The sequence below is a fragment of the Rana temporaria genome, chromosome 3 (assembly GCF_905171775.1).
Source record: "Rana temporaria chromosome 3, aRanTem1.1, whole genome shotgun sequence".
Classification (NCBI taxonomy): domain Eukaryota; kingdom Metazoa; phylum Chordata; class Amphibia; order Anura; family Ranidae; genus Rana; species Rana temporaria.
In genome coordinates this window covers 414,916,059-414,935,098 of record NC_053491.1, presented here as the reverse complement: position 1 = coordinate 414,935,098, position 19,040 = coordinate 414,916,059, and the positions used below count along the sequence as shown (strand labels likewise).

Here is a 19,040-nt window from a genome sequence, read left to right as displayed (position 1 = left end):
CTCTCTTTGGCCTCCACCTAAACGTCCACGGATACTGGCAATTTAAAATGTCAGAAATATTCAAACAAAACGAGCAGCGAGCTCATATCTCTCCCTTCAGAGTGTGTGAGGTCTGGTACTTCCTGTCCCTACGCGTGGCGTCATGTCACATGACTTCATCAGGGGATGGATGGATTGTAGGAAACCCTGACTTCCCTCCGGGACAGAACCAAAAATCTCTCCCGCACCCTAGTCCCGCGAAAAAATTCTTAGTCACCCACTGTATGACTAGCAATGCGGTTAAACCACTATCATCCCTTAAAACTGAATTTGGGGATTCATTACCAAATCCATGGTTCTACTTGCAACTTAGGAACTTCCTAGTAAACAGCAAACACAAATACTCTTATTTTCAAAGATTGACGCCCCTTGAAGACATTTGTTGCAAGAGGTCTCAGGTCCTTAAAACTACTTCTCTAGCCTACACGTGGTTGATCTCACATGACGCTGAAGATGCTATCAAACACAAGGAGAGATGGGAGTGAGATTTAGGTCGACAATTTAGTGAACGCCAATGGGAGAGGGCTTGTATATTCACACACAAATGTTCGTTAAGTACCAAACACCAAGAAACTTCATATAAAGTACTTACACAGTGGTACATTACACCATTGAAAGCTCACAACTGGGCCTCGGCAATCTCTGTCACCTGTTGGCGCTGCAAAACGGACGTGGGTACCTTCCTACATATTTGGTGGGAGTGCCCCCGCATCCGTAGCTTCTGGGAAGAGGTTTCCACCTGGATCAAGCACATTACTGAAACTAAAATTGTTCTGGACGCCGCAGCTTGCTTACTGCACATAAACTCTTTCTCCATACAAAAATACAAAAAGTCCATAACAAGGCAGTTGCTTACAGCGGCAAAGTCACTGATTCCAATGCATTGGAAAACAGATAGACCTCCAGGGGTCAGAGATTGGTTGGATAAGGTGAGCTATATTTACAAAATGGAAGAACTAATTGCAATGAAAAACGAATGTAGTTTCACCTTCATTGAAAGCTGGTCTCCCTGGGTTTCTTTCACCTACTCAAAAGAGTTTGAGTCACTCTCCTCTCGCTAATTTGCTCTTCCTTGGTCTTACGCACCTTAACATAATATTTACGCTTCCTATGATATGTAATCCTCATACATGTCTTCACTCTCTCTCGAAATTAACTGGCTGTTTCACCTTTCTCCCTTCCCTTCTTGTCTCCCTCAGACAGACTATATACTCCCTCCCCTTAATGATTAGTCCCTTTCCTGCCTCCCCCCTTCTCTCCCCACCTCCCCATCCCTCAATAGCCTCTACATCCCCCCTCTCTATCTCTCTTCATCTTCACTTCCCTTTTTCCCCATTCCTTACTCCTAACTGACATATCCAATGTGATATATCTAATTCCTAATTTTTGTTTTTAAAATGAATCTGATTGGTTCTGAGACACACAGCTTAGACCACAGTGAGAAGCTCCCATGAGAAATTTACTATGGAGCCAGAGAACCAGGAAGTGAGGATTTCAGCAAAGGATTACAGCTGCTTCAAAGCAAAAACGGACAATGAGGACATGAAATCAAGACTGCTATAAGGTAAAGCAAGCTATTTAGCCCAAAAAAAAATTTTGTTTAGTGATCCTTTAACCCCCTTAGCGGTAAACCCGAGCGTGACTCGGGGTGGGTTTCCAATGTTAGGATCGGTATCCCCGAGTCACGCTCGGGGTGGACGTGCAGAGTGTGCAGCGGCGCGGCTTACCTGCTCGCTGAATCCACAGGCAAGTTACTTACCTTGTCCCTGGATCCAGCGATGCCACCCCGCTGTGTGAGCAAGCGGGTCCTCCTCGCTCGATTCACAGTGTCCCCGTGTGCCGCCGATCTCCGTTTCCTGCGACGTTACGACGCACGGGAGCGGAGAACGGCGCCAAATCCAAAAAAGTAAACAAACACTATACATACAGTATACTGTAATCTTATAGATTACAGTACTGTGTGTAAAAAATACACACACCCCTTGTCCCTAGTGGTCTGCCCAGTGCCCTACATGTACTTTTATATAATAAAAACTGATCTTTCTCCCTGCAAACTGTAGATTGTCCAAAAGTGTCCCTTTATGTCAAAAATGGTTTGAGATCAGCTAGAAAACAGTGATAATAAATTATAATCACTTGCAGAATTGAGCGATAGCGATATGTGGGGAAATACGTCATAAAAAAATAAAAGTAATGACAGCGACAATTCTGCAACTGAGCAAATTTCAGTGATTTTGAGTTGATTACATTATTAAATAATTTTTATTATAATTATATTATTATTTGTTATAATTATTTATAATTATTTATTATATTATAATTTATAATTTTGTTTTAAAAAAAAAATCATACCCGGGATGCCTACAAGACTCTTGTTTGGACAGATTTAAGTGAGTTATTCCTAAAAATTACAGGCCTACAGTATAAAACGCCAAATTTCCTTGCAAAATAATTGTACCGCTTTTGGTACGTAATTCCAGACAGAATCATACCACCAGGGAGGTTAAGTATGTTGTTATATACCATTTTCTGTACAATCCCAAATGTGCTTCAATAAACCTTGGATTGTCAAAAATAAATAAATAAAATCACTGCTCCCGAAAAAACTGCCATTTTTAAAACTTTTTTTTGCATTGATACATGTCCCCTTGGGCAGGACCCAGGTCTCCAAACACTTTTTATGACAATAATTTGCATATAAGCCTTTATAATGATCACTTTTGTTTTTTCATGGTAGTGTCCCATAGATTTTAAGGCCCCATGTACACGGGACGCTGCTAAACATACGTTCAGAGGCAGTTGGACACTTTTTTCAACTGCCCCTGAACTCATTCAATATTATCCTATGTGACCATGTACACAGTCTCATTTATTGCCGTTTTTAGGCAGTTGCGTTTTAACAGCGTTTCTTTGAAAGAAAAAAAAGGGTTCAGACGCAGAAGATTTCCACATTTCAGACGCCAAATGCGACTAAACGCATTTGGTCGCGTTTCGTTTATAGGCGTTTTTCGTTTTTGGCCATTTAAAAAAATAATAATTTTGAAACGCTTCTAAACGCAAACGCGGCAGCAAATGGCAAAACGCCGCTAAACGCGGCATGTAAACGCGGCAAAACGGACGTTTTAAATGTGGGTTACTATCTTTCAAGTTAAATCATTTAGGAGCCGTTGTAAAAACGTCCCGTGTACATGAAGCCTAACGGGGTTCTGCGGCTTTCTAATTTGCCCCGAACACCACATAAAGTTCGTTGTTCGCCGAACATCCGAACAACCAAAGTTCGGCTCATATATATTCTCGGGCTGAACACTTCGCCCATCCCTACTGGTAATATGTCTGTGCATGTCTGCCCTGCATACAGCCAGGAATGGTCACGTAAATATCACTGTATGTGTCTGACCTGATGGCCTATACCGCTACACAACATAAAGATGCTGAATATGGGGGGCAGTGGCCCGGGTTTAGGGCTCACAAAGGTTGCAGGACTATCTCGACTATTAACCCCAGCTTATGGACAAAAGATATATATAGGTGGCAAGAGACATGTTCATGGAATATAAGTCATTAAAGGATATCAATGCATTTGTGGTCATTAAATAGGGCAAAATAAAAGCAGTAACCTGCTAGGTAACAATGCAAACAGCTATTCCAATAAAGCAATGCTGCACAATGACAATCACAACATTAGTAAATCCTGTGCATTAATTTTATCTATAGGTAAGCTTATAATAAGGCTTACCTATAGGTATTATAAATACTTCCTAACTGTACACCCAGGGCCGGACTTACCATTGGGCTTGACTGGGCTCAAGCCCATGGGCCCCGCCCAATAGGGGGCCCCCTTTAAAAAAAAAAAAAATGTTTAATTTTTTTTTTATTTAGGGGTCCGGAGGTCCCCATGGTCCCAAAGGCCTCCAGGGCCCCGGACGGCAACCCCCCTTTTTTATTAAAAAAAATGTTTTATATACAGTATATATATATATATATTTTTTTTTTTATTATATTATTAAAGGGCCCAGGGCAGGGCCGGACTTACCATTGGGCTTGACTGGGCTCAAGCCCATGGGCCCCGCCCAATAGGGGGCCCCCTTTAAAAAAAAAAAAAAAAAAAAATGTTTAATTTTTTTTTTATTTAGGGGTCCGGAGGTCCCCATGGTCCCAAAGGCCCCCAGGGCCCCGGACGGCAACCCCCCTTTTTTATTAAAAAAAATGTTTTATATACAGTATATATATATACATATATATATATATCTATATATATATATATATATATATATATATATATATATATTTTTTTATTATTATTATTATTATTAAAGGGCTCAGAGGTCCCCAGGGCCCCATGTGGCAACCCCCCCTTTTTTTATAAATGTTTATTTTTTATTTTTGTTTACATTTTTTATTTTTTATTAAAATGCCCAGAGGTCCCCAGGGGCCCAGAGGCAACCTCCCTTTTTTTATGTATTTTTTATAAATGTTTATTTTTTTTATTAAAGGGCCCAGAGGTTTATTTTAAAGGAAGGGCCCAGAGGTCCCCAGGGCCCCAGATGGCTACCCCCCCTTTATATATATATATATATTTTTTTTTTTTCCCTTTATTTCTTCTTTTTTTTTTAAAGGCCCCCCCTGCTTCTCAATTTGTGGCAGCCCCCCCCCCCCCCCCGCTTCTCAATTTCAGGTGGTTCTCTGCTCCAGGGGGCCCATGCCTTAAGCTGTGTAAGGGGCCCCAAAATTCCTGATGGCGGCCCTGCGCATACCTCCCAACACGCACGGATTCTTTGGGACTTTCCCACACATACAGCTTCTTCCCGCAGTCCCGCAAAAGGGTTAATTTTCCTGCATTTCAAGAGGAGGCAGCACGGAAGCAGGAGGAACCGGAGCGGTGTGTGGAGAACTGTGGCTGCTGAAGGGAAGAAAGCCGACAGCCAGGCTAATGACAGTCTGTGGCCCCGGCTGTTGGCATAGGTGAGAGGCACTCCCCCCGCTCACTCAACAACTGCAAAACCCCCCCCCGCTCAACAACTTTAAAACTTTAATGCGCCCCCCCCCCCCGCTCAACAACTTCAATTCGCCCCCCCGCTCAACAACTTCGACCCCCCCCAATTCTCGACACTCAAGCCCAGGGGCCCCCACCACCCTAAGTCCTGCCCTGTGTACACCAAGATATTTACTGTAGATGCAGCCAGTGAAGTCACCGACACATGCGCTCTGAAGGAACAGCACATCCTGTGGCGTAAACAGTGGCTCCGCGAACCCACAAGGAAGATCAGGTGAAGATGGAAACGCCTTTAGCGATGCATACTAGCACATTATGACATTGTCTAGCAGGGTTTAAAAAAAAGAAAAAGCAAGTGGTTTACCACCGCTTTAAAGTTTATATGAAGGCAAAACACATGTAGTATACGTCTGCAATAAAGACATATTTGTGGATGTTTTATTCTTTAAAGACTCTGCTTGTGCAGAACTATACACGTTGCTCTGCCAGAAATTTTATTTTAAAACATTTAGTACAGTTTTTCGTGGACAGGGTGGTGTCAGCCCTGCCTAGATTTATTTTTTTTGCTCAACCAAAACAATACCTAAACTCAACCAAACAAAAGTACTAAGAGGGCTAAACCGCCTTTTTGAGATAATGCAGACAGAAAGAACAAGATACAGGACTGCTCTCAATTTCTGAGCGGATCAAAAGTTCTTTGTTTGCATTTATGAAACAGATATAACAAAATGCATCCAATGGTACATTTAACAGACCAAAAGAGAGCAAGTACGAGAAGTAGTTCCTTGTTAGGCTCCATACACACAGAAGCTGATAAACTGCAGTTTATTGGCGTTTTGGCGTTTTTTTTAAAAAGCCCATAAACTGAACTCTATATTAGCCTATGTGCCCATGCACATTTGGGTGTTTTTTAATGTTAAAGCGGGAGTTCACCCGAAATTTTTTTTTTAACATTAGATTGATGCTCATTTTGTCAAGGGGAATCGGGTAGTTTTTTTTTTTAAATCGAAGCAGTACTTACCGTTTTAGAGAGCGATCTTCTCCGCCGCTTCCGGGTATGGTCTTCGGGACTGGGCGTTCCTATTTGATTGACAGGCTTCCGACGGTCGCATACATCGCGTCACGAGTAGCCGAAAGAAGCCGAACGTCGGTGCGGCTCTATACGGCGCCTGCGCACCGACGTTCGGCTACTTTCGGAAAATCGTGACACGATGTATGCGACCGTCGGAAGCCTGTCGGAAGCCTGTCAATCAAATAGGAACGCCCAGTCCCGCAGCCCATACCCAGAAGCAGCAGAGAAGATCGCTCTCTAAAACGGTAAGTACTGCTTCGATTTTAAAAAAACTACCCGATTCCCCTTGACAAAATGAGCATCAATCTAATGTTAAAAATTAAGTGGTCAAAAATCTAACTGGTCAACATTCAAAGACTCTCAACATTACAAATCTATTATAAAATAAAGGTATAGATAGGAGTAGATATTGAAACATTTCAGGACTTCTAACTTTTTTTTTTCTCTCTCCTTCCCTCCCCTCCTGTCCCCATTCCCCCCCCCCCCCCCTCACAAATTTGCTTGACCAAGCAACTATATTCTCTCATCTTAGTTCTATAATGAAGGCACTTTTGCTACATATATGCCTATATGAAATTCATTATTTGCAACCTCTTTATGATTGTTCATTTTTTGATGTATACAATCCTTCACAGTTATTGTGCTTCTGTAAGTGTACGATGTATTATGCTTTATTATTCACCCAATAAAGACTCTTTGTGAAAAAAAAAAAAAAAATTAAGTTTGTGGGTGAACCTCCACTTTAATGAGCTTTGGAGTTTATTGGCTTTTTTCTGAACGCCCGAAATTTGCCTTCAAAGTGCCGTTTTTCGGTGGGAAAAAACGCAAAAAAAATTCAAAACCACTGGCGCCAGCATTTTTTGCGTTTTTTTATCCATTGAGGAAAAAAAACGCTACACTGAAAAACGCTTATGAACGCTATTGCAAAAACTCTTCTGTGTGCATGGAGCCTTAGGGTTTACATACACTTTAAAACACTATGGGGGAGATTTACTAAAACTAGTGACTCTGGTGCAGTTTTGCATGGTAGCTAATCAGCTTCTAACATCATCTTGCAAGCTTTGGCAATAAAACCTGGAAGCGGATTGGTTTCTATGCAGTGTTGCCCCACATTTTACACTCTCCAGTTTTAGTAAATGACCCCCCTATGAAACAAAACAGAGAGACTGGATAGCCCAGAAAGTCGTCTGGCCTCAGGTCTATGCTGCCTCCTAACAACTCCCGAATGCAGTCTGTATGCTCTAAATTGTTAAAATATAAAAAAAAACTTTATGTAACACGGAATAGAGAATTTAGTAAATCAGCTGTAAAATCATCTCTGCGGATGAAGCTTGTCATCTACATAGAAATATTAATTGTCCCCTCATCATCAAGAAAGAATATGACTTTACCTTTATGTTCCCCTGAGGGCTTATCATTATCGGTCTGTCATCCTGATCATAGCTTGTCTCCATATAATTATCAGCTACCAGTTCCCTGAGGGATGAAAAGTTGGGGAAATTAAAGGGTTTGCAGCATTTCAACCTCCCCGTTCTTCTTCCCTCCAAGTGCTTCAATATGTCACTTACTCATTCCTCTCCAGGTGTATAACCAGAGGTTTGTCTTCAATCTGTAATTCATACTTAACCACATGTGGATATTGGTCCTAGGGGGGGCATAGAAGAAGTTCAGTCAGTGCTCTTCTAACAGTGGAGAATTAATTGTACAATGGGCCCCAGGCTGTTATTAATTTATGGGCCCCTCACAAATTTAACATGATTGTAAAGCCTTTTTTTTTTATTAAAGGATAAGTCCACCCTAACATTAAAATCCCTGCATCCACAGACATCCAAAATCTAACACTAACCTCATCTAAACCTGTAAAGAAGAAATCAGTATGAATACCTTCTTTGAAGCCGATTCTTTTCGGTCTCCAGCAGCAGAAGCTCTGCAGACAACACACCAGAAAATTAATGGAGAGTGACGTCACCCATAGACTTACTATGGGGCTTTCATTGTCGGATGTGTTTTCTGCACCCTCCTCCACAGGAAAGCTGCGGCTGACAGCTCAACGTGGGATCGGGTCGGATCGGCTTAAAAAAAGGTGTGTATGCCGATTTCTCTTTTAGAGAGTTAGATAGGTTTAGTGTTAGATCGTGGATGTCTGTAGATGCAGGGATTTTAGTGTTAGGGTGGACCTATCCTTTAAAATAAAAAATATGTTATATTTGCCTGCTCTGTGCAATCGTTTCACACAGAGCGGGGTCCTGGGGTCCCCTGACGGTGCTCTCCACTCCTCCTCTCTGCCAAGTGCCACCTCAGCAAGCCAGCTGCTCAGAGGGCACCCGGGTGCACATCTAAGACAAGCAGTGTGCGTCCATAGGCACACACAAGGTGGGTTGGCCACATAAACAACAAGGAAAGAGGCGCCTCTGAGAGTAGATGTATAGAAACTTTAAGCCCTGGACCATTATGCAGCCACTTCTTGAGATTCGGCACTGCGTCGCATTAACTGACAATTGTGTGGTCGTGCGACGTGGCTCCCAAACAAAATTGGCGTCCTTTTTTTCCCCACAAATAGAGCTTTCTTTTGGTGGTATTTGATCACCTTTGCGTGTTTTTAGTTTTTGCGCTCTATAAACAAAATTAGAGCTTTTTGCTATAATAAATACTCCCAAAAAAATATATAAAAAAAAATCTCAGTTTAGGCCGATACGTATTCTACATATTTTTGTTAAAAAAATCGCAATAAGTGGTTATTGATTGGTTTGCGCAAAAGTTATAGCGTCTACAAAATAGGGGATCGTTTTACGGCATTTTTATTAATATATATATTTGTTTACTAGTAATGGTGGCGATCAGCGATTTTTATAGCGACTGCGACATTATGGCGGACACATCGGACACTTTTGACACTATTTTGGGACCATTGTCATCTATACAGCGAACAGTGCTATAAGAATGCACTGTTTACTGTAAAAATGACACTGGCAGTGAAGGGGTTAACTTGTAGGTGGCGCGGTAGGGGTTAAGTGTGCCCTGAATGTTGTTTCTTACTGTGGGGGGTGTGGCTTAGTGTGTGACATCACTGATCGTCGTTCCCTATGACAGGGAACAGACAATCAGTGTCAGTCTCACCAGAAAGCACGGGGAGAGGTTTGTTTACACTTACCTCTCCCCGTTCTTCCTCTCTGTGACCCGATCGCGGGTCACCGGCAGTGATCGGGTCTGCGGTTCCCACGGGGACGGTCACAGAGCTTAGGACCGGGTCGCAAGCACGCCACCAGCGGTGCGCTAAGCAACCCACGGCAGAGCACTGCGCGAACAAAGGCTGGGCTCCTAAAGGGGACGTACATGTATGCCCTTGTGCCCATCCGTGCCATTCTGCAGACGTATATCTGTGTGCGGCGGTCCTTAAGCAGTTAATAGGCATACAGTTTATGCACTCACATTTGGTAGAAGTAAAACAGAGCATATCAGTCCCAATGGAGTCAAGTTGGCCGCTCCTGCAGACTGCACTCTCCGTTTGTGTATCTCCGTCACTTGCAGAGATGACTTCACTCCGTGTGAATGGGTACCGGCTACTACGGAGGAACTCGATATCAGAATGAGGCTTGGAACTCAGAGCAGAGATGGCAGCAGGGAGATAGTGTCACCAATAGATAAAACGCGTCCAGATTACCAGGTGGTGTAGAGATACCTTGCCAAAAGGCAGGGCTTTAACATTGGGGGGTAGCCGTGGTTGCATGTAAGCCACCTACCCAGAGCCAGTGTACTCTTTAAAACGATTACCTTTTCCCTTTACTACTCTGTATTAATAAGCATTGAAGTTCCAGCACCTCTTGGATGTATTCCTTTGAGCTGTGAATTGATGACAGATCTCTGATTGTATACAAACATGTGTGTACGTATAGATATCCTAACACATAATTTTTATCATACTTTTTTCATAGTTTTACCTGAGTATCACTTTTGTACAGTGCATGGATTTGCTGTGGAATGACAACCTTGTATTTCTGTCCTGTAGGCAGCGCATGTAGACCTGGAACTGAGTTCAAATGATAAGTGATCATATTAACCTTTATTTAATTATTATTACAACTGTAATAATACTACTATTGCTAATATTATCGTTATTAATATTATTATTATTATTATTATTATTATTATTGTTAATTTTACTAAAAAACATTCAGCAAGACAGTCAATATTTTTCTTTGAATTTAATGTCCAAAAAATTATTTTACATACTGAAATGGAGAAGAGAAGGAATACAAAAAACAATATTAACCACTTGCTTACTGGGCACTTAAACCACCTTCGTTCCCGGAGCAATTTTCAGCTTTCAGCACTCTCACACTTTGAATGTTAATAACTCAGTCATACAACATTGTATCCAAATGATTTTTTTGTCCTTTTTTTCATACAAATAGAGCTTTATTTTGGTGGTATTTGATCACCTCTGGACTTTTTATTTTTTGCGCTATAAATGAAAAAAGGCGGAAAATTTTGAAAAAAATGAATTTTTCTTAGTTTATGCGATAAAATTTAGCAAAATATTAATTTTTCTTCATAAATTTTGGCCACAATTTATACTGCTACATGTCTTTGGTAAAAATAACCCAAATTAGTGGATATTATTTGCTCTTTGTGAAAGTTAGAGAGTCTACAAGCTATGGTGCAAATCATAAAAAAATGATCACACCTGTTGTACCGGTGCCTATCTCATTTCTTGGGGCCCTGAACACGCCAGGAAAGTACAAATACCCCCCAAATGACCCCTTTTTAGAAAGTAGACATTCCAAGGTATTTAGTAAGATGCATGATGAGGTTTTTGATGTTGTAATTTTTTCCCACAATTCTTTGCAAAATTAATATTTTTTTTATTTTTTTTTCCCCCTCACAAAATTGTCATTGTAATAGGTTATTTCTCTCACATGGCATGTGTATACCACAAATGACACCTCAAAATACATTCTGCTACTCCTCCTGAGTATGGCGATACCACATGTGTGGGACTTTTTCACAGCCTGGCCACATACAGAGCCCCAATATGCAGGGAGCGCCATCAGGTGTTCTAGGAGCATAAATTACACATCTAACTTGTTGACTACCTATTACACTTTTGAAGGCCCTGGAGCACCTGGACAATGGAAATGCCCACAAAGTGACCCCATTTTGGAAAGCTAACACCCCAACGTATAATCTATAAGGCATAATGAGTCTTTTGAACGTTTCATTTTTTTCCAAACGTTTTTGGAAAATGTGGAAAAAAAATGAAAACGCAATTTTTTTATGCAAAGTTGTCCATTTATAAGATATTGCCAACACATAGCCTGTCTATAGCAAAAAGTACACTCCAAAATACATTCTGCTACTCCTCCTGAGTATGGCGATACCACATGTGTGGGACTTTTTCACAGCCTGACCACATACAGAGCCCCAATATGCAGGGAGCACCATCAGGTGTTCTAGGAGCATAAATTACACATCTAACTTGTTGACTACCTATTACACTTTTGAAGGCCCTGGAGCACCTGGACAATGGAAATGCCCACAAAGTGACCCCATTTTGGAAAGCTAACACCCCAACGTATAATCTATGAGGCATAATGAGTCTTTTGAACGGTTTATTTTTTTCCAGATGTTTTTGGAAAATGTGGGAAAAAATAAAAACGCATTTTTTTTTTACAGAAAGTTGTCCATTTATAGGATATTTCCAACACATAGCATGTACATAGAAAAAATTACACCCCAAAATATATTCTGCTGCTCCTCCTGAGTATGGCGATACCACATGTGTGAGACTTTTTTACAGCCTGATCACATACAGAGGCCCAACATGCAAGGAACACCAACAGGTGTTCTAGGGACACATAGCATGCACATGACAAGAATTACACCCCAAAATACATTATGCTAAGCAAAGGGTAAACAAAAAAATGTACCTGTGGTTTTAGTAGCGCAGTTGTCCACGGGACGATAGCACTGGTCCAGGCAGCAGGCAGGGACTTGGTCAGCAAAAGAAAATGCAATTGTCCAGGCAACAGGCAGGGATATTGTCAATAGTCACCACAGGCATGATGGCATAGGTCCTACAGGCAGCAGGCAGAAGTAGGGCCTCGTTCAGGACAGAATGGGGACAGGGGTAGAGGCTTCTCCCACCCAAATCTCTTTGAAGCCTCCGGGCAACCAGATCCTAATCTAGAATGAGAAAACAAACAATAGTTTTCTTCATCCAGAAAAACAATTCTGGAGCCCCTCACATGTGAGACCCCTGTGCTTTGAATCCCACTAGTCCACTGGCAGGGTAAAAGATCAGTTCAAGAGGCAGGCAAAAAGAATGGTCAAACGGTCCAAGGTCAGTTCCAGATCAGGCAGAGGTATAAACAGAATCGGTAGGCATAAGCGTGGTCAAACGGTCCAGGGTCAGTTCCATATCAGGCAGAGGTATAAACATAATCGGTAAGCATAAGCGTGGTCAAATAACAGTCCAGGGTCAGTTCCAGATCGGGCAGAGGTATAAACAAAATCGGTAGGCAGAATCGTGGTCGAATAACAAGCCAGGGTCATAAGCAGAGGTATAAGGGGTGTGAAGGTAAATGGCAGGAAGGGACTAATAATTTAGTGAGGAATGGTAAATGCGGAAACAGTCAACTACGCAGAGGCCTGGTTGGGAAGGGCATTGGGCACAATAATAAGTGGTGTCTCTTCTCACTCCTCCTTTGGAGCACACCCAGCATTTCTTTTGACGTTTTTGGCCTGTTGGTCTGGGAGGGACTCTATCTGGGAAGTGGCGCTCGTAAAGACGGCTAACCACATCGGAACGAATGCTTGCTGGTGGGTTTCTGGGGTATAAAAGGGCAGTGGTGACTTCCTCCTGGTAATAAAGGTAGGATTTGGGTCTTGTAGTGGATTTCCGATATAATACGTAGGTGTTGTACATGGCCAAATTGAATAGGTAAATAGAAACTTTCTTGTACCACTGGTAAGATCTTCTCGTGGAAAGGTACGGTTCCAGCATCTGGTCGTTCAAGTCGACCCCCCCATGAACTTATTATAATCTTGAATGCATTTTGGTTTCCGGGTTTGCCCATTCCTCCTCCTGATGGTAACAAATGTGTTTTTGTGGATGGTAGAAAGAACGTACACATCCCTTTTGTCCCTCCATTTCACAGCCAGAACTTCCTCATTGCGTGCACTCGCCGTCTCCCCTTTTCTTAGTTTCTTGGTGACGAGGCTTTGAGGAAAGCCCTTCCGGTTCGACCGTGCGGTGCCGCATGCGGGTGTTTTTTTTCTGTAGAGGTTTCGGAACAGGGGCAAACTTGTATAAAAATTGTCCACATACAAGTGGTAGCCTTTCTCCATTAGTGGGTTTAGGAGTTGCCAAACTATTTTCCCGCTGGTCCCAATGTAGTCTGGACAATTAGGGGGGTGTAGCTGGCCGTCCTTTCCTTCATATATGTTGAAGGCATAGGTATATCCGGTGGCACGGTCACATAATTTGTAGAGCTTCACTCCATAGCGGGCCCTTTTGGAGGGAATAAATTGCTTTATGCCGAGCCTACCAGAAAATTTCACAAGTGACTCGTCAACACAGATGTTTTGGTCCGGGGTAAACAACTGGGGGAAAATTTGGGAAAAATAATCTAGTAGTGGCCGAATTTTATAAAGTTTGTCAAAATTTGGGTCATCTCGGGGAGGGCACTGGGTATTGTCACTGTAATGTAGGAATCGCATGATCATTTGATATCTGGACCTGGGCATTTTTGAGGAAAAGATGGGCATGTGGTAGATGGGGCGTTTTGACCAATATGATCGTACTTCGTTTTTATAGTTTAGTCCCATACAGAATACGAGGCCCAAAAAAATTTTGAATTCCTCCACTGTTACGGGTCTCCACTCGAAGGGACGGGCATAATAGGACGTGGGGTTACTGGAAATAAATTGTTTGGCATATAGATTGGACTGGGAAACAATTGAGGAAAGCAAGTCGTCAGTAAAAATTAGATTAAAAAAATCGATCGGGGCAAAATTTTCTGTGTCCACTTGGACTCCTGGCTGGGCCGTGAAAGGGGGAATGTTGGCTTCTCCTGAATTAGGAGGAAGCCACAAGGGGTACTGAAGGGAATAGGGAAGGCTGGCATGGGACCTACTGGTACGTGACCTTGCTTGACGAGGTGTTGCGGTTCTGGTGGATGAAACACGGGTGCTGGTGGATGGCACCACGGTGCTGGTGGATGGCACTGCCTCCTCAGCAATACGCCTTCGTCTGACGGGCGGACCCTCCTCCTCCTCTTCTTCCTCTTCTTCCTCTTCTTCCTCTTCTTCTTCCTCTTCCTCCTCTTCTTCCTCTTCTTCCTCTTCTTCTTCCTCTTCCTCTTCCTCCTCTTCCTCCTCCTCCGGGGATGTCTCTGCTCCACTGCTGACTACCGGCTCGTAGTCAACGTCAGATTCGGCGTCTGAATTTGCGGAGGAATCCGAACCGGGGAGCTCCCCGTTGCTCCCATCGGCCGCAATAATTTCGTACGCCTCCTTGAGGGAAAACGATCGTTTAGCCATTGTTGTTGATGACGGCAAATGGCACGGGTAGATGGCACGGGTAGGTGGCACGGGCAGGTAGCACAGGCAGGTAGCACAGGCAGGTGGCATGGGCAGATGGCACGGGCAGATGGAACAGGCAGATGGCACGGGCAGATGGCACGGGCAGATGGCACGGGCAGATGGCACAGGCAGATGGCACGGGCAGATGGCACAGGCAGAAAAAAAATGAAAACACTTTTTTTTTTTACACAAAGTTGTCCATTGATAAGATATTTCCAACACATAGCATGTACATAGCAAAAATGATACCCCAAAATACATTCTGCTACTCCTGAGTAGAACGATACCCCATGTGTGAGACTTTTTCACTGCCTGGCCAAATACAGAGGCCCAACATGCAGGGAGCGCCATCAGGGGTTTTAGGAGCATAAATTGCACATCTAACTAGTTGACTACCTATTACACTTTTGAAGGCCCTGGAACACCAGGATAATGGAATTACCCACAAAATGACCCCATTTTGGAAAGCTAACACCCCAACGTATAATCTATGAGGCAGAGTGAGTCTTTTGAACGGTTCATTTTTTTCCAGAAGTTTTTGGAACATGTGGAAAAAAAATGAAAACGCATTTTTTTACACAAAGTTGTCCGTTTCTAAGATATTTCCAACACATAGCATTTAGATCGCAAAAATGACACCCCAAAATACATTCTGCTACTCCTCCTGAGTACAACGATACCACATGTGTGAGACTTCTACACAGCCTGACCACATACAGAGATCCAACATGCAAGGAACACCATCAGGTGTTCCAGAGACACATAGCATGCACATACCAAGAATTACACCCCAAAATACATTATGCTGAGCAAAGCGTAAACAAAAGATTACCTGTGGTAATAGTAGCGCAGTTCTACACAGGAGGATAGCACTGGTCCAGGCAGCAGGCAGGGACTTGGTCAGCAACGGCATACACAATTGTCCAGGCAGGGATACTGTCCCATCAGGGTTAGTGCAGGTGGTCAGTTCATGCAACAGGCAGAGCCATGATGGCATAGGTCCTACAGGCAGCAGGCAGAAGTAGGGCCTCGTTCAGGACAGAATGGGGACAGGGGTAGAGGTTTCCCCCACCCAAATCTCTTTGAAGCCTCCGGGCAACCAGACCCTAATCTAGGATGAGAAAACAAAAAAAATTGTTTTTTTTATCCAGAAAAACTTTTATGGAGCCCCTCACATATGTGAGAGCCCTGTGTTGAATCCCACTAGTCCAGTAGCAGGGTACAAGATCAGTCTATGAGGCAAGCAAAAACATGGTCAAACAGTCCAAGGTCAGTTCCAGATCAGGCAGAGGCATTACAGAATCGTTAGGCATAAGAATGGTCGAAAAAACAGTCAGTTAGGCAGAATCGTGGTAAAAAAACAAGCTGGGGTCAGTTCCAGATCAGGCAGAGGTATTACAAAATCCGTAGGCAGAATCGTGGTCAAAAAACAAGCCAGGGTCAGTTACAGAGCAGGCAGTGGCATAAGGGGTGTGAAGGTGTGTGAAGGCAGGAACGGAGGATTAATAATTTAGTTTGGTATGGTAACGGCGAAAACAATCAGTTACACAGAGGCCTGGTTGGGAAGGACAATCGGCACAATGGTAAGATGTGTCTCGTCTGACTCCTTCACTGGCACACACCTTACATCTTTTTTGACGTTGTCGGCCTGTTTCTGTGGGAGGGACTTTATCGGGAAAATGACGCTCGGCGAGACGACTTAAAACATCAGATCGGATGTTTTTGGGTGCATCGTTCGGGAAAATAAGGGCAGTGATAAGGTCCTCTTGGTAGCCAAGGAAGCGTTTGGGGTTTTGGGTGGAGTTGCGGTAAATTACATATGAATTATATATGGCCAATTGAAAAAAAAAAAATGGCAACTTTTTTGTACCAATGGTACGTCCGCCTTGTGGCAAGATAGGGTTCAAGCATCTGGTCATTGAAGTCGACCCCCCCCATAAACAAATTGTAGTCCTGGATGCATGTGGGCTTTCGGATGGTGGTGCCACGCCTTCTGCGGGTTTCAACGACGGTGTCATTGTGGATGGTAGATAACATGTACACATCCCTTCTGTCCTTCCACTTCACTGCCAGAAACTCCTTGTTGCGCAGACTTGCCGATTCTCCTCTTTTCAGCTTTTTATTTACAAGGCTTTGAGGAAAGCCTTTACGATTTTTTCTGATGGTGCCACATGCTGGCATCTGCTTCCGGTGCAGGTTGTGGAACAGGGGAAGAGAGGTGTAAAAGTTGTCCACGTACAAGTGGTATCCTTTTTTTGATTAGTTCCCAAACAATTTTGCCACTTGATCCCAAGTAGTCTGGGCAATTAGGGGGATTCAGCTGGGTGTCCTTGCCTTCGTACACTTTGAAGGCATACAGGTACCCTGTGACTCGGTCACACAATTTGTACACCTTCACACCATAGCGGGCTCTTTTGCTGGGGATAAATTGTTTTATTTGAAGCCTGCCACTAAATTTAATAAGGGACTCATCCACACAGATGTGTTGGTCCGGGGTATACAATTGGGGGAATTTCTCAGAAAAATAATGCAGTAAGGGCCAAATTTTGAAAAGCCTGTCATGATTTGGGTGATTTCGGGGATGGCACTGGGTATTATCGTTAAAATGTAGGAATCTCATGATGGCGAAGTATCGGGATCTGGGCATTACGCTGGAGAAGATTGGCATGTGGTAGATGGGGTTTTTGGACCAAAAGGAACGTGAAGTGTTTTTTGGGTTGAGTCCCATACATAATGTGTGGCCTAAAAAAAAATTCAACTCTCCACCGTTAGGTCTCTCCACTGGAAGGGACAGGCATGATATGACGTGGGATTATTTGCAATAAATTGCTGTGCAAATAGCATGTCCTCTGTAAACATGAGGTTAAAATAATCGATTGGGGAAAAATTCTCTGTGTCCACCTGGATTCCTGGCTGGGCAGTGAAAGGGGGAATGTTGGCTTCTCCTGAAGTAGGAGGAAGCCACAAGGGGTTTTGAAGGGCATAGGGAAGGCTGGCATGGGTCCTTGACCTTTCTTGCCGAGGCACTGCGGTGCTGGTGGATGGCACTTTGGTGCTGGTGGATGGCACTGCGGTGCTGGTGAATGGCACTGCAGTGCTGGTGGATGGCACTGCAGTGCTGGTGGATGGCACTGCCTCCTCACCAGAATGCCTTTGTTTAGCAGGCCGGCTATCTTCCTCCTCTGAGTCACTCAGTGTTGCGCTACTGAAGGCTGGCTCATAATTGACGTCAAACTCAGAATCAGAATTGGAAATTGAAATGGAATCTGAAAGAGAGAGCTCCACATTGCTCTCGTCGGGCGCGGAAAGTATTTGGTATGCCTCCTCAATGGAATAGGATCTTTTTGACATGGTTGCTGGTGCGACTACACAGGTGTGTGCTAAGCCTGATGAGGTGGAGCAGATGGGCACTGATGAGGTGGAGCAGATGGGCACTTATGAGGTGGAGCAGGTGGGCACTGAGGAGGTGGAGCAGATGGGCACTGATAAGGTGGATATATATGTGGATGAGGGCGCTGTGGTTCAACATGTGAACCAATGGCACACAATGTGTTAACCTAGTGAATGAGATTCACCTGGTAGGTGAAACAAACAATACAATATAGGAAGGTACTGCTATTGTGCAATTATATAAACATCTAAAAAAAATTGATTAGAATTAAGTTTCAACACATCTACCCCCTGACCCCTTCCATGCTTACCACTCTGCGGGCGTGGAGGACGGGACTGGCCATTGAAAAGTGCAAACCCACCGAGGTTTCCCCCAATGCTCCTATCTGGGTGAACCCAACCTTAGACCACTTTTATAAGCTTTTGGACCCCGTTGCGTGGTCGAGGTGCGGTATCAAATTGATCTCGCACATCGTCTCGCAAAATAAGTTGATACCCTTTGCAGAGCTTGTGTCTACGTTTAATCTACCCCCTCATTATCTTTTGAGATACCACCAATTGTCACATGCGTTTACAGCACAGTTCCCGCTGTCGTCCTGCATCGTGGCCCAGTCGAAGTTGGAGAGAACACTTAGGTTTTGCTGCGATGCGAAACCCACCTCGCACTTGTACTCATACTTGATCTTTGTGTCTCTCCCTCCTCTGGATGGGCTGCGATCCAGATGGCAGGGTGACATCCCCACGCTAGATACTGATGACTGGGATGACGTGTGGGACCTCCCCTTCCGCACTCTGGTCTCCATTCGAGACAGGCTGGTGCAATTTAAGATTGTGCATAGGGCATATTTCACCCCACACAGGCTTCACAAGATGAACCCTGCGCATTCCCCAGAATGTTGGAGATGCAGCGCCTCCCCGGGCGACTTCTCCCACATTTTTTGGCAATGCCCCGCAGTGAAACAA

At 43.6% G+C, this 19,040-nt stretch overlaps 1 protein-coding gene across 1 annotated transcript in view; it reads right to left on the bottom strand.

Moving 5' to 3' along the window:
* LOC120933095 (snake venom metalloproteinase atrolysin-D-like) overlaps window positions 1–19,040 on the bottom strand; it is a 47,786-nt gene that overhangs the window by 14,251 nt on the left and 14,495 nt on the right. The window contains exons 2-4 of the mRNA XM_040346092.1: window positions 10,043–10,131; window positions 7,673–7,749; window positions 7,496–7,580 (exon numbers count right to left, since the gene is read on the bottom strand). Coding sequence (XP_040202026.1) covers window positions 7,496–7,580; window positions 7,673–7,749; window positions 10,043–10,131 — 251 coding nt within the window. The remainder of the gene's footprint in view (window positions 1–7,495; window positions 7,581–7,672; window positions 7,750–10,042; window positions 10,132–19,040) is intronic.